The sequence below is a fragment of the Polypterus senegalus genome, chromosome 13 (assembly GCF_016835505.1).
Source record: "Polypterus senegalus isolate Bchr_013 chromosome 13, ASM1683550v1, whole genome shotgun sequence".
Lineage (NCBI taxonomy): Eukaryota > Metazoa > Chordata > Cladistia > Polypteriformes > Polypteridae > Polypterus > Polypterus senegalus.
In genome coordinates, this window is record NC_053166.1 from 116,699,444 (window position 1) to 116,724,334 (window position 24,891).

Consider the following 24,891-nt stretch of genomic DNA (forward strand, 5'->3'; position numbering starts at 1 on the left):
CCAGGTGCTCATCCGGTCAGCTATAAAGGGGCCGCTCCCTTCATTCAGAGCTGGAGTCGGGTGGAAGGAGGACGAAGCAGTGGAGAGTGGAGGCGCCCAAGAAAGGCATTGTGGCCAGGACTTTGTGTGATTTGGGGTTTGTGCACTGAACTGGGTCTTTGTGACCATTATTTGGGGGTCTTTGTGACCATTATTTGGGGGTCTTTGTGACCGATGAACTGTAAATAGTGTAAATAAACGTGTGGTGGTTTTGTGCAAAACAGATGTCTGCCTGTCTGTGCTCGGGTGCCGTTGACAATATATATATATATATATATATATATATATATATATATATATATATATATATATATATATATATATATATAATATGCAAAGTTGACTGACTGACCTACTCACTCAGTTACTCACTTAATTAAATACCTGAAATTTGAAAAGACTGAACATCTAGGACAGTACTTATCTGCTAAGAAAGGACATTTTGAAATATTAATATTTAAGAGTGAGAAGCCCGGGGTGCGTACAGCTGCCTTAACCCGACACAGACAGGCAGGACAAAAGTTTCACCACACAGCACACAATTTATTTACGGTTGGGGAAGTGTTTCTTCTTTACTCCCTCAAAGTACAGCACAGTCCATACAGCACCACAGTCCCTTCTCTTTGCCAGTCCTTCCGCCTCCACTCCTCCTCACGATCTCTTCATCCATCTCCTCCTGACTCAGCCCATTAAGTGTGGTGACTTGCTCCTTTTATACGTCCTGGGAGTGTTCTAGATGGCTCATCAAGATTACCTGGAATCCCTCCCAGGTGTGGTATAAGTCCGTTATAAGACTCTGCAGCTCCCCCTGGTGGCCCCGACGTAACCCAATAGGGATATACCAAAGTCCAGCTCCCAGCATGCCCTGCGGTAATCCGTGGTGCCACAGCCACCCAGAAGGGATGCCCTCTAGCATCCCAGGGGAGATATTGCCTCATCAATGCTCTCTCCGCCGGTCCTTCCATTCTGTTGGCGTCGCGGCCAGGTAATGGCTGTGATCGCCCATCACAAGAGGTAAAAGTAATTCCTACAATAAAAGAACCAAATATCCAAACATCTAGAAATTTCTTTATTTAAAATTTGGTGATGTTAAAGAAAAAAGAAAATTACCTAATAGACTTTTTCTTGTTGCTAATAATACTGCATTGAGTAGGCTACACTAATATGCTGTATCCTTTTTTTGACATGGCATTGAAGCAAAGCTCAGACAGACACAGCATCAAATCAGAGCTTTCTGGTTTATGCTATGAAGGCCAATGGCATGAGGATAGGAGGGACACACAAAGAGCGGCACTGACCAATAGGGTGAACGAACGAGTGAAGAAGAAAAAAGACACAGCATGATATATGGTGTGGAGAGTGAGCGGGAGGCAAGTCTGGCAATGCTCATGTAAGACGAGGTTAACAATGCACTATAAAGCTAAAGTCCAGGTGCAAAACGCTGTGGCCTATGTTAGCATCGGTATTGCAAAGAGGTACCATATATACTCACGTATAAGTCGGGTCTTGAAACCCAAAAAATCGATCATAAAATCAGACCCCGACTGATACGCCCGTTCAAAATTGCAACACTTACATTTTTTTTACATCCTCCAATCTTGCACCAGTTTCTCAGGCACATTGAATTTTGTTGCAGCACTGCAGTTACCAATTTCTTTCGCTACTTCAATGACATTTAATTTAACACCAGCTTCAAATTTTCCTCTGATCGAACGCTCCATCATAAATAAGGGATGCTCTTATGATAAAGAGGTATGAGGGTGTGAGATACAAAAAACACAAGAGAGTACAAATGTCACTTTAGAATAGTTTGGGTATTACTGTGTGGTCATGTAGGCACAATACATAGGAAAAAAAGGCAGTGTGCTCCATGGTTACACTCTCAGGTGGGCATTAGCGTATCATAATCTCTTGGGCCAATAGCGTTTTCCACATTCGACTTATATGACTGACATTATAAAATACCAGAAATTCTACAGTAAAATCAAGTCTGACTTATCCATGGGAGAACTTATCCGCGAGTATATACGGTAGTTACAGTACATTTACAGGGACAAAATAACCCCAAAATTAAAAACATTCAATTCACTGCATGAGCCATCTAAATCTGCAGCCTATAAACATTACTGATGTTTGTAATAACTTAAAGTAAAGCATGATTAAATTTTAGACATTTACTGCCTAACTATGGCTTTATAATATAAAATAAAATAATATAAACAAATGAAAATTGTAAATATCTAATAATAATAATAATAAAATACTATTATACTGCATCTTTTCAGTGATCAAACTAAAAACGTATGACCGGTAGCAGAGTTTAGTTCAGTTGATTTGGCACCTTTGTCTGACATTGCAAGGTTGGATTTGTGGACTACTGTACTTTCTATTTGACTTTCTCATTATTTTCAATCTTGTAAATTTATTTGGGGGTTATTCCAAGTCTTATTGGTTATAATTTTAGAAGTAAACTACTGTTTCCATACACTAGGCCTGGTTCAATTTGTATACTACTTTTCATCTAAATCCTCCAAAACTTTGTAATGGTACAAGATTATAGATCAAAATATTACATTCAAATCTGATTGAAATGACCATTTTTACAGGAAATCTTACAGAAGAAATTGCATTTATACCCCAAATTGCTATTATTTCTATTAATTACCTGTTTCAACTCAAAACAATGCAGTTGCTTGTAAAATTGTGTTTTTCAATGACTATCAACGGAAACAAAACCCAAGGCAGGACAAGAAAAGCAGGACTTGATCTACAGCAGGAATGTTTGCTCATATTGAATTGCATGTTGTATTTTCAAATGTAAGGAGCTCCAACGCACTAATACAGGGGTTCTTAACCTGAGGTCTGTGGGGCCCTAGAAGGTCCATGGATGGGTTTCAGGGGGTACGTGAGGGTCAGTTAAAAATTAACATTTATATTCACTATAATTTCAATATTTATTTATAATATTCAGGCCCGGTACTGTTGATTTAGAGTAGATGTAGTAATAGTAGTAGTAGTAATGGCAGCAGAAAACGTAGTAGTAGTAGATCTGTTTTAATCTGTACAAGAAGATTGTATTTCATAATTATAATGAGTGGCCATTACAGTTGGAATAAAAAAGTAGAGTGTTTTTAGATTGTTTACTTTAAAGTTTAATAATACTTTGTGTATGTCATATATGTATACGACAATCAATTGTCAATAAATAAAGTACATTATATTCATTGCATGCAAAGTGTTCATGTGAAAATGTCTGAGGAAGGGGATCCATAGCCTTCATCAGATTCTTAAAGGGGTCCATGACTCAAAAAAGGTTAAGAATCATTGCGCTAATAATATTACCTCCTTGGAGAGAAAAGTACAAATACTGGACACAGAAAAGACCTGAATACAGAATACAGAAATGAACTAATAAATTAAAAGATAACACCCACGATCTAAGTTCCTCTGACCTAACTTTGTAGTCATTGATGCTGGATGCAGAGGTTCTTGATAACTAAAAGCCTTATCTGTGCTTGCTCTAAATATGGAGCAGAGCCATTGAAGTTTTATCAGGTGGACCGTGAGGCTGTGGGGATGCTTTGGAGTCACAGGTCTCAGTATTTGTGAAGTGCCCACTTGATTGTAGTAGCAGCAGTATGTGTACAAAATACAATGAGACTGTTCAACCATATGAACCATCCAGGGTGTTGCTCTTTTTTTACCAAATTGGGGTGGCCCTAAATTTGAGCCCTAAGAAGACTGCATAAGTAGGAGAAGTAAGTCACAGAACACACAGCCTGGCAAGAGATTGGCTATTAAAAAGTCATAGATTGGCATTTTGCAAAAAAAGGAGTACAGATGACTTTATATTCACCCCACTCCATTCACATGAGTCTTAGATGGTGCCTATTATGTTTTACTTTATTATATCAATAAACCAAATTTGTGCCTTGGACTGAATTTTAACAAGGGGTATTTTTACGAGAAATGTTTTAATTTACATAGTGTTATTGTCCTGGTGGTTTGCAGTGCATAACCAATGTCTTGTTATTTTTATAATAATTTCACACATAATATTCATTCACTGAATTTCCAAACAGATTTTTTCCAATATAGATTTACATAGAACTAGACATTTTGAGCACCACTTCATTACAGGGCATAATTATTCATATAACTACACTGACATTTATCAGGTCGATCCAGAGCCAGCAATAAACCTAACTTAAGTACCTGTAAAAATTCCACACACACACACACACACACACACAGAATGTGTGTGTGAAACTGTGTCAAGGGTGAGACTCAAATCTTGGGGCTGAGAGAGTTCTATCTTGCAGTATGCCTCAGACCTCAGTCTGTGTCAGTATATTTACCCGTAACACACTTGAGCAGTCTAAATTTTATGAAACTGAAAATAAAACATAAAAATTAAGACAAATATAAAAGATCTGTTTCAGATTTGCAATTGAAAAAAACAACCCAACATTACTATAGATTTTTTGTTAAAATTATCCTGAAGTTAAAAAAGATGGCCGACCTCTATTGTTCCAAATCTAATCTTTAATTTGAGGTTTAAAAGTGAAATAAGACCAATCAGCCCATCAGGCTTGTCTAGTTACAGTGAGCTGTCCCTGTGGTTTTTCTTAGAAGTTTTCATTTAAATGACTTATTATTTAACTAGCAATCACCACTTTCTTTGTGCTTCTTATTGCCTTTCTTTGAAGGACATTCCAGCCAGGTTGTGGACGCCAGACATCGTGACACCCAGATGCAAAGATTTACTGTCTTTGTAAGATAATAAGACTTAGTAAGGCTTGCATTTGTTCATCGAATACTCACGCCCTCTTGTGGACGCTGGACCACATTACACCTAGGCAGGGGCTTAGACACTAGGCAGACAGATGTCTTATTGCTGTATATACAGAGAGATTCCTGAGAACTTTTTCAATACCTGTGAATTTTCTAAAGATCTGGGTTAGATCCTCACATAGAATTCTCTCTTGAAGTCTACTTTTTGTACACTCATTTTAAAACAAATGGAACTCAAAACTATTTTTCTTTTTTAGATGAAATTCACATATAAGCCTTGTTACATTTATGAATCAATTTGTTTTAAAATTCACTGTGCGACAATTTCGTTTTTAACAGATTGTGTCAATTTGATCACCGATTGTTATGATGCAACATTGGGTTGTTAGGGGACATGTCTCGGAAGGTGTTGTCAAATGATATCATTGATGAGACAGTAACACTTTGTCCAAGTTGGTGGATACTTTTAAAAACTCTCCTGCTAGTTTGTTTGCTTAATTCTCTGGCTAGTGACTCTGCCTTTGTACTTCTGACTTTAATTTGGATCATGCACATGGTTGATTGTCTCTCTGCTTCTGACCCTGACTTTATTTCATGATAATGTTCCATCTCCTGATCAATTCTATCTTGCAGTATGCCTCAGACCTCAGTCTGTGTCAGTATATTTAGTTGTTTAAGTAAAACTTGTCTTTCATTCCAGGCATGCCCATCCATGTTCTTTCTTCTGCATAGTATGATGGCCAGAAGTGCACATGTAGTGGTTTAGAGTTGGTATCACTAGTGCATTACTGAGTTAGAGCTTAATGCCCAATAATTTAAATACAACAGGACATTGCATTTATAGCCAACCACCTTACTGTGTACAATTTATGGTATGCTTTACTGCTTTGAAATGAAAAGTGATCATTTCTGCTAGCAAAGTCCATTTGAGGATGTGTTTGCTCGCTTTTCAATTCCCAAGTTGTCTCCCCAGATCTTGCTTGTGTAGCACTAGAGGGCGCTGTTGCTCCTCTAACCTGAAAGACAAATGCTCAGGACACCTGATAAAAGTACTCAGAAGAGTTTTAACTTGTAATCTTCTTATTAATATTGTTCCAAGCACCACAGTCACCATACACAAGTAAATGAATAAGAACGATAATGCACACAATTTTCTCCTCCATTCCTCCCAGCAAGCTCTGTCCTACAACCTCCTAACTCCGGCTCGCTTCCTGGGTCTCCACCAGTCCTTTATACAGTTCTTGACCCGGAAGTACTTCTGTGCTTACGTCCCCATGACTATGGTGTACTTCCAGGCTATGTAAACAGTAGGGACTCCCCAGTCTCCCTGCAGCATCTCCTGGCAGCACCCACGTTACCCTGCAAGGCTGTGTTGCCAAACTCCAAGTCCCATACTGCCCTGCGGGCATCTGGGGCAACACTGCAGTCCAGGGAAGCTGCCATCTATCATCCTGGGGGAGGCAGGTGTCCCTGATAAGTTGCCTTCCCCAATCCTTCCATTACTGGGGCGTCCAGTTGTCTGTAATTCATCAAAAAATGGCTTCTCTTTGAAAGGTGAGACCAGGGCTGCAATGAACCTGCAACTGATGCTATTGAATGATCAAGAGGCAAGACAAACCAGAATGAACACACTGAATCTTGTCAAGATATTTAGCTGCATTTTATTGCACCAAAATTGCCTAGGAATGCTTTTACTTCGTAACAACTGCAGACCAAACAAACATTATTATTTTATATAGTACTGTTCTATGGTGAGAACCCTTATTTTGAAATGCCCTGTGGATTCAACTATTAGTTTGAAAAAATAATGCGTTCCATTGTGAGTGATACAATAAACTTGAAACTCCTTTTGCATCCATGTTTGTTGGCCACGTTATTGAACATTTTTTTTGATGGGTCAGTTGGCTGTCCTAGGGACAGCCCTGGCTACATTCACAATCCAAACCTGAGGGAACACCAATTACTGACTTTTGCTCTAAAGATTTCTCATTTATTGCTCAAATGCCAGCTAATCTACAAAGAAAGATCACATACCATTTCTCGTTAACGTATTCTTACATTTATTCTGCCAGTAGCGAGTGGCCAGCAACACGGGCTTGTAGAAACTTTCTTGTAAGTCAGATGAAGTCTGCTAGACTGCACTTCAAGTTCATTTCTGAGCCGACATCAGTTAACCTTGAGCTCAAGATCTTAGCGGCATGGATCGATTCCTTTCCTTTGTCGCATTTCCTCTGTTGCCACCTGCCAGCTCTCACATCTGACCTCCACCTCAGCCCCTTTGTCTTTGATCTCTTTGCAGCTTATCTGCTAATCGCGCCCTCACTTTATCAGCCACTGCAGGTGCCACTCCACCATGCAATCCCCTTTCTACCCATATCTCTGAGCCAGGGCTCACCAACTGAGCTTATTGATTCCGGTCCTGCCTGTCTGAATAATTAAAAGCACATCCAGCACACTTTAATCAGTGCAGGTAATTGGGTATTGTAATTGAACAGAGTGCATTTTATTCTTTTTCTTGCTCCTTTCTTTTTTATTCAATTTAAAAGGATGGCATGTTATCAGTCTTCTTGCCTCCTCTATTTTCTTTTATCTGGTGTTGACGGTAAATTGAGTTTCTCCAAGCTGTTAAAGTTGCTGTGGATGCTCCCCTAGTTCCTCTGAATTTTAGTCCCGCTCCTCTGTGGACCCATCACTCTCAGGTCACGGTTACCTTTCAGCGCCTTCCATGACCTTGAAAAGTGTCGGAGAACACAGGAGGCGGTGCAGTCGTTGCTATGAGCAGCTCTGAATGAAAAGAACCCATTTAGCACCCAAGCAAATTATTCCTCCTTCATAAACAGTAAAAGATTACCTTCCTGTGTGTTGGCTTGGTAAAGAGTTGCATTAAAGGGATAATTAGCTGCAGATTCCTAAAAGCTGCCTCATTCAGATTCTCTTAATCGGATCAGGGATGTCGAAGAAAAAAGCCTCACTTTCTTTTGGAGCAAATTTCCAAATAGTCCTTGTTAATTTTCACTTTGTCTGCAGGCTATAATTTTTTGATTTGATACTAAATCATGACACAAAATGTGCCTTTTCTTGCTTGCATGTAAACATGTAAACACAAGTCACCTATTGAGAAAAAAAAGAAAGTGCAACCTTTTGAATTTCTGCCATACTACTTTCAGATGTAACGCTGTTAGCTATGTGACATATACGTATTTAAAGGGATTAGGTGGGAGAGGACATGAAGGTGGAACAGAAGAAGATGCAGAGGACAGAAAGATATGGAAGAAGAAGATCCGCTGTGGCAACCCCTAACGGGAGCAGCCGAAAGAAGAAGAAGAAGGGAGTGGAAAAAAAATCATTGAAATGTTATTGTCAACTCCATCCTGCAAGACAGACTAAAAACAGATGGCAAGATGAAGAGGGGACAATTTAGATGGTGTATGGCACCTCCACTGCTATCATTTCAACCTTCTAGCAAGGAAGAAATGCATAGTCTTAGTTTGGATCAAGGGCATTATTGTTAACAAAAATTGTAGCTCAAATGACTAACAAAGCATCTTGTTATTCAAAATAAAATACAACTACAATCCAGGTGAAAAATTAAATTGAAATCAAAACTCCATACTCCATAAAATAAAATGTGTGGAATGAAAGTCCATTGTTTCTATTTTTTAGAATCCACTAATTGTGAACAATCCTCCCTTTTCACTAACTGCCACTACACAGTATGACTCTGTAGAGTAATCAACAGAACAGTTGTCAGCCAACTAAAAAGGACATATTTTGTAACATGGATAAACAGTAAACAATTGGTTGTAATTGGAATGTTTCTGTCTGGGAGTATTTGTGTAATAAGAGCAAGTGTGTCGTTGAGCATACGGGGGTCAGGTTTGTGGATCTCAATTGAACTGACAGCTCCCAAGGAATTTAAAGACACTCTTAATCTGCTTTCAAACACAAGTCAACAACAAGGTTGAGGACAGTGGCATGCTGACAAAACACAAACTTACCGAAGAAGGTAAAATAGCAGACAACTTTGAGCCACCAAACTCTATCTTCATGTCTGGAACAAGTGAACATCTAGTCATCTCTGTCAATCCAACTGAAAACTGAGAATGCACTGATACAGATCTTTATTGAATCAGCAATGTCCAGCAGGGTGTGTAAATTACCTTGTGACACATGAGTCACTGTTTTGCACCTGAGAGAAGACTCTTTATTCCTATCAAAACAGGCATAGTCTTCCTTCAAATGGCAGCTACAACTTTAATATGCACAGACACAGCAAACAAGCAGTAACAGGGCCAGAACAGTAGCTAGGTTAAAATGTTTCCCAGCTCAACCGATAAATTAAGTGGAAAGGTTGCAAACCTTCAGTTGCCTCGGCGATGACCAAACAATCCCTGCCTCTGATGAAAGAGTTTTGGCATTCTGCACAGCTGGGGGACTTTCAGGCTCTCACAAACCTCACAACCTGCATTCATAAGGTACAATACAATACAATACAATTTATTTTTGTAAGGTATAAGGTACTACAGGGGTCAGCAACCTTTCAGCGGCGTCATGCCAAGCGTATGTTACAATGTCATTCCGTGTGCCGACATAATTCTACTAATTTTGTTATATATAGTATCAAAATTGGTGTGGTTATAATGGGCTTCAAAAATATTTTGAGATTCTGTTGGAAAAAAACAAGCAGACTCCAAACTGACAACCAGGCAAGAGTCTGAACCCTGGTCCCAGGAGTACAGCACAAACCACTGGACCACCTGTGTCCATAAGACTAAATGAGTAATACATGCATTTTGCAGTACCTAAACTAAAGTGTCACCAATTTTTTTTATTGCTAGCATTGCCCAGGAGGAAAATAAAGTTTTTTTTATTGTTTGAGAAAAGTATAATTAAAAAAACACAACTTTAAAAATAAAAATAAATTAACAAACAATGAAGACTCACTAATGTGCTTGTCTAGTGGTCTTGTACAGTGGGATGCAAAAGTTTGGGCAACCTTGTTAATAGTCATTATTTTCCTGTATAAATCGTTGGTCGTTACGATAAAAAATGTCAGTTAAATATATTATATAGGAGACACACACAGTGATATTTGAGAAGTGAAATGAAATTTATTGGATTTACAGAAAGTGTGCAATACTGTAATTGTTCAAACAAAATCAGGCAGGTGCATAAATTTGGGCACCACAAAAAAGAAATGAAATCAATATTTAGTAGATCCGCCTTTTGCAGAAATTACAGCCTCTAAACGCTTCCTGTAGATTCCAATGAGAGTCTGGATTGTGGTTGAAGGTATTTTGGACCATTCCTCTTTACAAAACATCTCTAGTTCATTCAGGTTTGATCGCTTCAGAGCATGGACAGCTCTCTTTAACTCACACCACAGATTTTCAATTATATTCAGGTCTGGTGACTGACATGGCCATTCCAGAACGTTGTACTTGTTCCTCTGCATGAATGCCTTAGTGGATTTTGAGCAGTGTTTCGGGTCATTGTCTTGTTGAAAGATCCAGCCCCGGCACAGCTTCAGCTTTGTCACTGATTCCTGGACATCGGTCTCCAGAATCTGCTGATACTGAGTGGAATCCATGCATCCCTCAACTTTGACAAGATTCCCAGTCCCTGCACTGGCCACACAGCCCCACAGCATGATGGAACCACCACCATATTTTACTGTAGGTAGCAGGTGTTTTTCTTGGAATGCTGTGTTCTTTTCCTCCATGCATAACGCCCCTTGTTATGCCCAAATAACTCAATTTTAGTTTCATCAGTCCACAGCACCTTATTCCAAAATGAAGCTGGCTTGTCCAAATGTGCTTGAGCATACCTCAAGCGGCTCTGTTTGTGCTGTGGGCGGAGAAAAGGCTTCCTCTGCATCACTCTCGCATACAGCATCTCCTTGTGTAAAGTGCGCCGAATGGTTGAATGATGCACAGTGACTCCATCTGCTGCAAGATGATGTTGTAGGTCTTTGGTGCAGGTCTGTGGGTTGACTCTGACTGTTCTCACCATTCGCTTCTGTCTATCCGAAATCTTTCTTGGTCTGCCACTTCGAGCCTTGACTTGAACTGAGCCTGTGGTCTTCCATTTCCTCAATATGTTCCTAACTGTGGAAACAGACAGCTTAAATCTGTGGGACAGCTTTCTGTATCCTTCCCCTAAACCATGATGGTGAACAATCTTTGTCTTCAGGTCATTTGAGAGTTGTTTTGTGACCCCCATATTGCTACTCTTCAGAGAAAATTAAAGGAGGAGGGAAACTTACAATTGACCCCCTTAAATACTTTTTCTCATTATAGGATTCACCTGTGTATGTAGGTCAGGGGTCACTGAGCTTACCAAGCCAATTTGAGTTCCAATAATTAGTTCTAAAAGTTTTGGAATCAATAAAATGCCTGATTTTGTTTGAACAATTATTGCACACTTTCTGTAAATCCAATAAACTTCATTTCACTTCTCAAATACCACTGTGTGTGTCTCCTATATGATATATTTAACTGACATTTTTTATCGTAACAACCAACGATTTATACTGGAAAATAATGACTATTAACAAGGTTGCCCAAACTTTTGCATCCCACTGTATGTATGTTATCATCCAGATGATGCTCGAAACTGAAAAACTCTATTTAATTTCAAAAGCAACAGGTGGGCGGTGGTGCTCAAACATAAAGAATGCTGGCAGTCACCTCCAGTTCGCCCACTGGTGGTGGTTCCGAGTGTCAACTGGATGATAACATGCATACAAGACTGCAAGATGACCCCCCCCCTCCACCATACCCAGAGTTGATATCACCCTTTAATATTTTTAGTTGACCAATGGGAAACATGTGTACCAAGTTTCATGAAAATCGTTCCAGCCGTTCAGAAGTGATGCTGGAACGTACATACATACACACACACATACGTTGACTTTTATATATAGAGATTATTATTATTGTTACTTGAGTTGTTTATTTTTAATGGCCGTTAGTAAGTTGTTAATGATGGCTACTGCTACTCTCCATTGCCGATGATGCATGCCTTAAGATGTTCAAGTTTAAGTTCAAGCACTTTATTGTCATTGTGTAACACAACAAAATTACTTTTTGTGACAGCCCCAAGGTGTATTTAAAAAAAAGTCAAATAATTCCAAATATCATGCTGTAGCTAAGATAGGTTTGATAATTAATGAAGAGAAAGTTGGATAATTGCATCTCCAATACAATAGTAGGTCCTCTGTGCTGAGACAACACAGATAGCATAAATGAATGACGAACTCTAAATCATTCCTTGCATAATATCTTAAGCGCCATCATCATTCGTACCTAATTATCCAAGATTGGATTCATACAATGAAAAACATTTTTGCATTCATTTGCCTTCTATTTTGTTAGTTTTGAATTTACAGGTTACAACAATTTCTTCTGCCTACTGATTGCAATTTAGCCAACATCTTATATTTCTTGGCTCTGGTTACATGTATCCTTTTTGTATTTTGGCTTACCACATTGTTCTTTGACTACAACTTTGGCTACAATCCTGAGCTTTGTTATTTGAGTATTGTCTTCCTTGTCACGACACACAGGAAATCTGACTTTTCTATTCCATCTTCTCTTTGTCACTTAGCACAAACAGTATAGGAGGAATGCATTGTATTTTTTAAAGATGTCAAATGCTGTATATTGTCCCCACGAACAGGCCATTGTTCATATTACTATGGTTTCTCCAATACACAGAAATATGCCGCTTTCAACTCCCCCCACCTTCACCACCACTGTTACCTTGTAGGTGTACCCTGGTTGTTGATATGCTCACTTAATGTACCGTCAGGACTGTGAGTGCTAAGACTCATTATAATTTGCAAAGTGATTGTCGCAGTATGTATTACCAGTACAACCAAAACACATGGCTAATGGCTCACCAAAATGCTGTCACATGACATCACATGAGTGTGGTGATTTTTTTCCACTAGAGAGCTTTATTTCAATATTAATTGACAAGCACATGCATTAGAAATTGATTCACAACATTTCTTCCAGATAGGAACTAAATAATAATGATAATAATAATAATAATAATAATAATTCTACTATTATTTTTGTGTGAAAGGTAGAAATTTCATTGGAAGTAATTTATTTTGGGAATTTTTTAGTCATGCAAAACATTATATTTTACAGTGCATTGTTTTGCTCATCACTAGTCAGGATACCTTTCAATTACAATCACAACTGAATCACAGTGAGGTCAAGTGGACTGCTAAGGGTCAGACAGTGAGGTAGATTAATTGCTTCAAAGTCCAGCTCTTAGCCACTAGGCCATGCTGCCTTCTAACAATCATCAAGCCACAGGTCTCCTGATTTCATTTTCAGCGGCATGACTTGTTTTTGCTTTTTTTTTGTTTCCCAATTGACCATATCCTGTCTGTTTTGACACACATTATTCTTTTATGCCCTTTTGTAGAATACTTATATATAAACACAGAGTTGTCCATTGTTCATTTTCAAATGAAAACGGCAGGATTTTGAAAAGGGTGGTCATAGTTTAGGGACCACTAGAATTCAATCTATTATTGTCCCAATAATAAGTGCCAATAAAATTGTAACTTACGCTGTAGCACATTTTCTCCAGTCTAAGAAATAAAGCTTTTTGTAATTCTTTGATAGTAGGTCAGTTTGGAAGTGACTTGTACAAGTATAACTGATTAAACTTTTTTTTGAGATCACCTTTTTTATTATTGAAGAATAATAGGAACATGTCACAGAAATACAGTGTCATGTAGGTTTCAAGCAAGAATTATAAATGGAAAAGTGAAGAACTAACTATTCTATTAGCTCCTGGCTGATACTGATAGAGTCCATTACAGGTTACCTTGAAATAACGCTCCTTGTTCCTATTGAAGCAGTGATCTGTTTACCTCTCCCACTGAGTTCCCAACAGGGAGAAAAATGCCTCTCTAAATGGGGTCAAATAGGCCGGCTGGCTGTGTATAGGTACATCATTTAACCTCCATGACTGTTTCAAGCTTTCTTCATGATGAATGCCAACATTGTTGAAGGATAACTTTTTGCTACGGCTCTCCCTAGACAAACGGTCATCATCTTTCAGATCAGATTCAGCATTAGACACTTCTACTGTTCATCCAATTTTCTTTCTACACTGTCGACCAAAGCTCAAGATCAGCCATCTGTTGTGAGCGCCATTTACCATATCAAATATTTTAATTACACAGATATGAAGGTATAGTGGCTTCTCCAGGTCTCACAGCCATTTTGTAAAAATTGGCAAAGGATAGCATAGATGACCTTTTGTATTGCATTTATGATTTACATGCAAAAAACATGTCTATTCCTGCTAGCATTAAAAAATTACAGCCACCATGCTCTGGAGCTTAAGCCAAGGCAAAAATGAATGAACATACTTTTGTTTTTTCTTTTTTTTTGCCTACAAGCAAAATGACTGTTGTGTTGATAAGCCCAAGAGTACCTCATTGGGCCTACCTTGATATAGCACTCTACGCATCCAATGTGCAGTCAACTAATATCCTGTTAAGGAAACCTGAGCACTGCAGGCTACGCTAAGAGAAGGAAATCCTCTATCGTACATCATTTAAATTAGAATGAGCAAATGTTTAGAGAAGATCCTCTGTTGGCCATCATTTAAATTAGAAAGTTCCAGATCCAAAAATAGATACATATCACAAGGCCAACATATTAAATGGAGCAGCAAGAAATTTAGTATGTAGCCACTGCACATCTACAGATGACTGGACTACAGTGCGCTGTATGGGCTGCACTCCCAGACCCTCCTTTCATGTGAAGCTCCCACCTGGCCACACCCGGGCAAAGAACTGCAGTTACAAAGGCAAAGGAAATAAATGAAGGAGCCCAGTCAGTCGTATAGTGCCATGCAACTGGAACACTTGGCAGTGACAAGTTCAGGGTATCTTAGTACTGGGATAAAATAAACCAACATGTGCCTCTCATGATTAGTTTGAAACTTTGATGCTTTGTTTTTTTTAATCACCCTTTTACTTTGTACTTTCACATCAATTGTTGTCTTCCAATTGTTCTAGATTTTTTTTTTTTTACATTAGCTTTATTTTTCGTCTTCCTCACTAATCTCTGACCCATTTTTAGTTGTTCTTTTAAAGAGTGAATGGCTACTTGTTGCTTTCAGGTATTGTAACCAGGGTGACATTTTAATCAAATGTAAGGAGCTGGGGCTTAGAACTGGAGATTACAGCACAAGTTGGGGTTTAACTAAAAAGAAGGAGGGCTAAAAGGAAGGTATTGGTCATATCACAACTGAAAATGAGCCAATATGTAAAGCCAAAATATATGAAAACAATTATATTCAAAATAAGAGCAAAAAGGTCCTTACTGAAGCCAAACATTCTTTTCTTTAACTAAACAAAATTGCATTTCACTGGAAAATTTGTGTTTACATCCAAAAGCCAGGATGCTGTGTGCTGTGGAACATCATCTTATATAGGTGGTGTCACAGACGGCTGGGGTTCTTAACCGGCCAGGACGCCTAAAAGGACCGGAAGGTGACAATAATAGCTTCCGGGTCAAGAGAGGGCAACTGTCCTGGATAAAAAGAAGACCACAGGAAAGGGACAAAAAGATTTTAACCCGTTGGGACCCGTGGCCACCACTAGGGGGCGCCTTAAATCTCAACAGACCAGAAGAATTGTCACTTCTGCCACACCAGGCAAGATGGCGGCTGAACCTGCCAGGAATGCCCAGAGTGCTTCCGGGGCAAAGGGCAGCACTTCCGCCACACCAGGAAGTGCTGCCGGAAGATCATTTCCAGCCACCTGGAATGCATTCGGGCGGGAATAAAAAGGCCTGCCTCCTAACAGTCGGGGAACTAGAGTTGGGAGAGGGAGCAGGACGAAGCTCCCAGGAGTAGATTGGCGGCCAAGGACATTGTGAGAAGCCCAAAAACAGGAGGGATTAGTGTTGAGTACACTGTGTGTGATTTGGACTGTGTTTATTTATGTTTAATAAACGTGTGACTTTTATAAAGATGTGGTTTCCGACTGGTGGTGTCCGGGCAAGTCTCACAGTGGGTGTTATGTACTAACATGTGTTTATGCGTTCTATTGCTGTTTTTGAATTCATATTTTTGATACATTTGTATATGTTCTGCTATGGTAGAATTATGTATTGTGTCTTTAACTGTGCTTCAGTTCAATTTGTGTTGTGTGCGGAGCCTTAGGAGGCAGGGCCACCCTGACATCACTCCTTCTGACTCCTCTTTCTGGTTGTTTAAGTCTGGGTAAGATCAGAAGTATTGTGAAAATTACTATTTTTGTTGGATTTTCTGGTTGCCAAAAAAGAAATGTCATTCATTGTGCTGAATGTTACTTTTTTATTATGGAGAATTCATTTTGGTGCATTTCAAAGAATTTTTATTATTTTTACAAATGGTCATGACCATCTTTTGTTCATGGAACACACAGTTCATGTCACATGATCATAAGAGGGTCATCAATGACCTATGCGGATGTTCCACTATAAATATGGAGTATCTGCAATGTGACGTCATCCCTCAGTAGATTAACTCCTTCAAATAAAACCTTTCAGTGTAGTTAGCTCATTTCCAAGTAGACCTAGTGCAAGGTTTCATTTCTCTTTTGACCTTCTTCTTTCCCTAACTTCTGTTTTGATTTGCCCTTATGCTTTGTTCACTAGTTACCGCTTTCCTTTTGTTTCAGACCTTTGCCTCTACTTCATTACATGCCTGCCTGATGTGACATCTCTTGGTTTGTCTGCATCTCACAATGATTTGTGGAGTCACTGTAACAACACTGGCTTTCTTGATTTATTTTTCTTTCTGTCCTTGGATTTCTCCTTTGCACTGAAGATCTGGATGTGTTTGCTTAGGATTTTTCTGGAAACTCCTTTTTGTCTGTTTTTGTGCTTTGAGCATTTTGTCTACATTGTTTTATTTTTTCTAATAAATCCTTTATTTATAAGAATTATTTGTTTGTCCTTTTCACATAAGTAGAAGGTTTATGGTCGTCCTTCTTCTGGTGGGACTTTTGCTATACATTGGGGACTTTTCTCTTTGGCAGCTCCACTGGTTTGTGCTCTGCTAGGTCGGAAGCTTGCAGTTAGATTTAGAGTGAGTCTCCTTGAGCAGACATTTTAGGTTAAGGTCATTACATCTATGGTCCTTTTAGGAGGCCTCACACCTATCTTGCTATGTTTGGGACTGCAAATCATAACAGTGACAAGTGATTACGTCACGCAAGGCAACTTCTGTCATGGGCTAGAAAAGGATCACTGTTACTACTTTACATGCTTCCACTGGGATCTATCATTAGGAAACATAATGTTAATTTTCACTCATATGCAGATGACACCCAGTTATACCTTTCATTTAGATCAAATTAAGTTTCTCCGATATTGTCTTTAATTAGTTGTGTTAGAGAATTAAAGGACTGGATGAATGAGAACTACTTGTCTTTAAACACAGATAAAACAGAGATGTTAATTGTTGGAGGGAATGACGCTGATTACAGCAATATTCTGTCGTTTAACTTAGTTGGAATCGCCATTAATTTTACTGAATCAGCCCGAAATCTTGGAGTTCTCTTTGACTCTAGCATGTCATTTAAAGCACATATTACAAAGTTGTAATATGTAAAACGCTAGGAAATGAAGGCGCTTTCTAAATAAACAGGATTCTGAGAAATGAATTCATGCATTTATTTCTAGTAGGATTGACTACTCTAATGTGGTGTTCACTGGATGTTCAAACTGTTCTTTATACAGCCTCCAGTTAATCCAAAATGCTGCTACAAGAATTATCACAAGAACAAGAAAATACAAACATATAACTCCAGTTCTTAAATCCTTACACTGGCTCCCGGTTAAGTTTAGGGCAGATTTCAAAATCCTCCTCTTAACATATAAAGCATTAAAGGCCAAGGTCTGGCTTACTTATTTGAACTTATCATGACTTACAAACCAGAGCGCACATTAAGATCTCAAGATGCCGGTCTGCTTATGATTCCAAGGATTAATAAAATAACAGTGGGAGGTCAAGCTTTTAGTTTCAGGGCCCCTAAACTGTGGAATGGTCTGCCTGCTACTATAAGAGATGACCCCTCAGCTTCAGCTTTTAAATCCCGACTGAAGACTCACTACTTCAGTTTAGCATACCCTGACTAGAGCTGCTGATTTACTGTACAGACTGCATCTCTGTTGTCAGTCATTAGCACTAAAACATAAGTAACATGATAGTTATAATTTGATACTAACCCTCGCCTATTCTGTTTCTATTCTTGATACTCAAATGTGGCACTTGGTACCATGGCCCACCTGCCAAGTTGTTGTGCCTGGTTATGGTAAAGTTATCCCTGATGGAGGATCGCTGGAATCATGGGAAAGAGGGGTCCTTTCATTGGTTTAGCTCTATTTCAGCTGTGGAATGGCCAAATGGGGGAGGCAGCTTGATGGATGAGGTCTCCAGGACTATAAACAAATCCAAATCTTATTATGTGATATAATCTACTGTTAAATTCTGCTACGTACTTCTAAAATTTGTATTTTTATACTGTATTGAGAATTTCTTCTGTTCTGTGTATTGTATTTTATTGTATTGACCACCTTCTTTTTGACACCCACTGCACACCTAACCTACCTGGAAAGGGGTCTCTCTTTGAACTGCCTTTCCCAAGGTTTCTTCCAGTTTTTGCCCTACTGGGTTTTTTTTGGGAGTTGTTCCTTGTCTTCTTAGAGAGTCAAGGCTGGGGGGCTGTCAAGGGGCAGGGCATGTTAAAGCCCATTGCGGCATTCCTTGTTTGATTTTGGGCTACACAAAAATAAATTGCATTGTATTGTATTGTATTTTTACTAATACATGACATGGCTGGTACCATATAAATACTCAAAATGATGACTACATTCAGTGCTTGAAGTGGACTGGCACTTCCCTTTTCTGTTTTTATGAGTACCAACACTTACTGCATGAGTACAGATAGTTCACCCCTCAACCAACCCATATTTAGGAAAACAATCTGTATTTTCACAGATCTTTCACTGTTGCTTTATATCAGCATACTGTCGTGCATCCAAGGGGGACCAGGGTCTCCCCAAAGGCTCACTGAGACAGTTTGTGTATGTCAGCCTGCTTTTGAACTTCCTAGGGGATCATCAAGCAAAACAATAGGAAGTACCACCAGCTCTTTTTGACCACTTCAACAACTGGCTACATCCAAAAAAGTAAAACACAAAATTGCATCATAATGATATCACCGATCTAAAGTTAAAAATATCAGAACAATATTAAAACTTAATAAATATATGCAAAGTTATACAAAAATATTTATTTCAATTGCAAACACATTTTAATATCAGGCACAAGAATGGCCCTTAGGTTGTTGCCAATATGAAAGCCTCTTCTTGAGTTGAGTGTTCAAACTATTACAGCTGATATAATTTCCATTTTTCTTTCATTTTTTTGTGCTTTTCTTGAGCTTTTTTTTTTAAATATATGCATTTGATTAGGGTTTATTTTTAACTTAAGGATTCTGATATTTACATTAGTTTGCATCAGAATAGTCTTTTTAACAATTTGAATTATTTTTCCATTTTTTTTCTAAGATCATTTTGTTTATCACAGGTGCCTCCATTTTATGGAGTGGTTGTTGCCCTGTTGCTAGGTAATTGATCTGGAAGCATACAGCTGGTGACCTCAAGGGGTTCTGGATGTGAAGGCCAAAATGAACACTTGCTATTCATTCAAATTTAAGGATTCATAACAAATAGATTGGTGAGTTATTCTTCACATAGCTTTTCTGGCAAACACAATTTTTCAAATGTATTTTGACCAAAACTTACAGTTCTGATTTTAAGGTTGATAACTCTATTCCTAAATTTCTGGTTACGAAAAGACCCATGGAGCACACCATGGAGGAATGATCCTGTGGTTAAAAGGGCTCTAAGAGAGCGCCTCCTGGAGGGGATTTTCATGATGGCAATCCAGTTTTGCTATTCTTCTCTTTTCCACAACAGCTTCTAGTACATCCAAAGTTAGGCTTGTGATGCAGTAGGCACTCCTGATAAGTTTGTTCAGGATTTGGGTATCTTTTGAACTTCCCCGGGAGACCACAGCATTGAATAATACACTGGCTACTACAGACTGCTAAAGCATTTCCAGCAGCTTGCTGCATACATCAAAAGAGTGGAGTCTCCTCAGGAAATACAGTCTGCTCTGGCTGGCTCTTCTTTTATAGTTTGCTGTTTAATCTCCTTAGCGTTGCATTTTATTCCAAAAAAACATCTAAAAAGCATTGCATGAACAGTTACATTTTTATGAAATCTCAAAAGTATAATAATGATACAAATAATAATAGTAATGATGAATAAAAATAAGAATATGAAATGAAAAACAATAACAATAATAATAATAACAGTAAGAATAATACTACTAATGATGACAAAACAGTCCTTTGTGTGGTAAATCTTAAAGCGAGGTATTTTCACATCAGATCATATCAGATTTTCTTTCCAGATTTATCAGTTTTTGAACAGCACACTGCACAAGTACAAGTTGTATTCTGTTTTTTTTTTTCTGTTGGAGGTATATAATCAATAAAATGTCTACCGCATGTCTTTAGTGGTAGTGTGGAAGGTGGATGTATGGCAATGATTTGCCCTACAGGCCGACATGTAAAGTTTGCCTGAGATACAGTTTTGCCAGCTTTTTTTTTGTATAACATGTGTTCATTCCAAACACACTGTTCCACCAGATGACAAAATATCTTGTAGTATATTATAGTAAATATATTTTAGTATTTCTTTATCCACACAATTTATGCTGCCCATCGTGCTATTGCAGTCGACCACAGCACAAGGCTTCATAACCTGCTTGTTGCCTTTTGCCTGCACAGTGACCATATCTGCATTATGTATGGTGCTAAGAAGACAAACATCTTTCTTGTCTTTCCATTTCAGTGCAAGCACTTTACCCTTTTGCCACGCTACTAGCGGACCTCACTGTAATTTAGCTCTGCCAAAGTCTTCAGGCATACAATGATGGTTGGGACACACTGTTCCATATGAGTCAGTCTTTCATTGCAGCAAGATGTCAAATAGCTCTGGAAAAGTATAAAACTTGTCCATGGTTACACAGTAACAATGATCCATCCATCTATCCATCAATCCATCATCCAACAACAATGATCTAGAAGAGCATATATCAAAGTCAACCCTAATGATGTAGCACTGCCTTACTGATTGTATTTCAGATCAAACACTGTCCCTTTCCCTACGTACAGAACTGAATTTCCCGTTTTAGGCTTATACTTCATATAGGTTTATACTTCACGCGATGCGATGCATGCTGCAGCCAACACTCCTGCCAAGCAAGCATTTTGCTGTTTATACTTGCCCTTGTATTTTACGTAAATCTGGAGGAATCCACCAGGTGGCAGTGCAAGATATTATCATGGTGAGAATAGGACCACCCATTAAATTCCTGATGACACCTTGCCGCAATATCTCTGAAAAGGATGTTTAATGATTAAATCCATCAATCCAGGGATGTGTCCATTCCAGCAAGCACTGGGCACGAGGCAGAAACAATCCCTGGACAGGGGCTCAGCTCATTGCAAGATGAATACAAGCACACACATACACTGGAGTCATTTTAGCATCACCAAATCCCCAAATCTGCATATCTTTGGAAGGAAACCGGAGCACAATGAAATCCAAGCAGGGAATATCAGCGACGTGACTCCCAGCAAGACAGCAGTGCTACTGCTCCACCACCATGTCATCCCCATGTGCGTAATTATTAACAGTATTCATTATTTAAATGAAATTAACGATTTATCTGTAAAATGTAACATACATACTTTATTGCATTTCATCATGAAAGTGATATCAAGTATAAATCTAAAGATTCTAAATTTGCAGAGAGTTGGAGTATCATGCATTTAATGTGTTCTGTGTGGTGATCTATTGCTGCTTGCCGCTGTCTGTCAGTTCAGGAGGAAGTCCAAGAAGCTTGTAGTGATTAAAAACCGCAATGATGTTTACAACGGTATGCTTTAATGATAAAGTAAACTACGAGGTAAAGTGGACATTTCGAGATTAAAGCCGAAATTTCCACTTTAATCACAAAATACATGTGCTATGCATTATGTTGCTGTTGTTGCAAAAAAAAAAAACAGATGACACAAAAGATGGTATGTGAGACTTTTAAAATGTATCATGTCATTACGATCGGGAATATGTGACGCTTGAATATAAAAGCACCACGAATGCATCTGTGTCGGCATTTTGCTTCACCACTTCGAACCATTCATCAAACATCGAAGCGCGCACATCGACCCATAGGATCCGCATAGAGGCTTTCTGTCCCATGTAGATAGTAAACAGAGACTCTGACGTCACGTTCCGACTTTTATCACACTGCCCCCCGACTTTTTGCTGGTACTGTAACTCGCGCACACGTCGCGTTAATTTCTGCGGACCTGCTCAAAGGATGCGTCAAATGAACACTGGGAATGTTTGGTAGCCATTATGAGTGTGCATACACGTTCTGAGAGTGAAGTATAAACGAGCCCTAAGATTCACAAAGCACGTAAAGCTTTATGCCAGATCTTTTTGATGCTATGTACTGTATCTATGACAGTCTGCCCTTATAAGCCATGAGACTTTCATTGATGTTGACATCGCAGTCCAGAATGAAAATCCTCTGAAATTTTACTACAATAGCTTGGTATATCTTACAAATTTTCTTCATTTTGGCTGCTAGATTGGTATTCTCATCAAGTCTTCATTGTTGGTAAAGTGCAAATATTTCATAATTAGTGTTAACCTACACTCAGACATAATTTCTCCTAAGAATGGCTGCACTGACAGCACTTTTACATCCTGAGTGATTCTCAATTCTAACGCTTACGCAAGACGCATCTGTACAGTTGCCCGAGTGACACTTGGGACCAACACTTTTTGCACGGTTTTCACAGCCTGAATAATGCCTGGGTCTACTGCTAAGGAGGTTAAGTGATCTCCAAGATTCTTGTAGCTGTACACCACTTCCACTTTCTCTGACTGGTCATAGAGACCCCTCAGCACTACCAACGCTTTACTCTTGCTGATGTTGAGCTGTAGTTGGTTCTTCTTGCAACATATGAGTCCTCCACAAGCCTCCTGTACTCTGACTCGTCTCCATTATTAATGCAGGCTATGATGGAGAACTCATCTGAGAGTATATGTAGATGGCAAACACTGGTGTTGTACAAGAACTCAACTGTGTAGAGGTTAAACTGGAATGGAGCCAGTAAAGTTCCCTGAGATTCACCAGTGTTACACACCATCTTTCCTGAAACACAGTCCTTGAGCTTCATAAACTGTTATATATTGGTCAAGTAGTCCATAATCCAGGAGACTGTGGGGGCATTAAGATGCATTGCCCAACCTACTTGTCCAGATCAGCAATGCCTCATAGCATTCCATGCTAGATGGGGCACCTCTCTGCTTTCCAATTCCATCACTCAGCTGTCCTACCTCAAATGACGATGTCAGTGGCTGCACATTCCTGATATCTCATGGGAGCATTTCTGTATTTCAGTTCTGTCCATCCATTCATCCATATTCATACCTAGTTAATTCATCTCATTGTCATGAGGATACTGACAACGTAATCAGTCCTGCTCTGGACAGCAATGCCAAGCAGGGGTTATCTGTCCTCACACTCGCACCTACTCATACAGCATCAGATGCTAATTAGCCAAACATACTTTTTCATGAAGCCTGAGAAAAACCACAGTGCTGAAGAAAACTCACACAGATCAAGTTTCAAATTAATTGTCCTTGAAAGGTGAGGTAATAATGCCAACTGCTGGCATTTCATTATGTTCTGCTCATTTTAGTCATCAGTCCGGAGTTTTTATTTATTTATTTTAATAAGTGGCATTTGAACACAAAATGAAGAGAATGAAACAGTGTTTTTATCAGAAACATTTGCCACGGTGGTGAGGAGGTTGAAAAAGTATTTGCAGGTTAATGTGTGTATTAATGGTGTCCTGTGCAGCCAGGACTGCTTCCTGCCTTGTGCTCAAAGCTTTAACACATATATAACTCTGAACTGGACCGTTGAGACCTCAGTGATGAATGAATTATGAAACAGACAAGTCTAATGTTTACTAACTTTGAGTGGGTAGTTGTTAATCACTCTTAACTATCTGCTGCACATTAAGTGCATCCATTTTTAGAATGATTTGCCATAGTCCTCCATTCACTGCTATTCACAGCAATATCATAATATGGAAGTTCGTAGCAGAGATCTAACAACGAGAAACTTAACATTAGAAAACTTCAGTCTCTAAACTCTCCATCTGAGTTGCAAAATGGTTTAGCCCTTTGACCTTGATAAACACATTAATGCTTCTATACCAGACAATTCACTGCAATCACAAGACATTGTAGCACGATGTCAAGTGGTGGAATCTGGTATCCTGCAGATGCAAGGCACTCCCAGTTGGTCTCAACATTTTAATTATGGCTGCAAAGGTGTCATTTTACCTCAGACTCTTCCCTGAAGAGCTGCTGCAGGCATTCATGCATTATTTTTCTCCCATATTACCTGAACTCTTTCCCATTTCATTGACTTCATGGTCTGCTGGACACTTAAGTGCTCCATCTAAGATCTTTCAAATGTTTACATCATATCCCATATGTGGATTTGAGGGTTCTCTTTCTTATATTTTACATTTTCTTTTTGATTGCCATTAAGGCATACCTGAATAAATAGTATGGTACTTGAAACCCTGTCAAATACCTGTCTGAGCCTTTGAAATAAAGGAATGAAACAAAGGAAAAAATAGGTAGAAAATAATGCACATTTCAGCTAGCCAATACTTACTGTGAGGGCACAGCTCGTTGGTGCAATTTTTTGACTCGAGGTCAAGGCCTTGGCAGTCTTTCCCTCCACCTCCTGGCACTGGCTGGGAGCATTCTCTGCTACGCCATACCGTACAGTCCACACCGCAGGCTGACCACTTACTCCACTCGCTCCAGCCTCCATCTACTGGATATCAAAACAAGACAA

At 39.0% G+C, this 24,891-nt stretch overlaps 1 protein-coding gene across 1 annotated transcript in view; it reads right to left on the reverse strand.

The window, feature by feature from the left end:
• Positions 1-24,891, reverse strand: part of unc5a (unc-5 netrin receptor A) — an 863,267-nt gene that overhangs the window by 123,753 nt on the left and 714,623 nt on the right. The window contains exon 5 of the mRNA XM_039774735.1: positions 24,706-24,870. Coding sequence (XP_039630669.1) covers positions 24,706-24,870 — 165 coding nt within the window. The remainder of the gene's footprint in view (positions 1-24,705; positions 24,871-24,891) is intronic.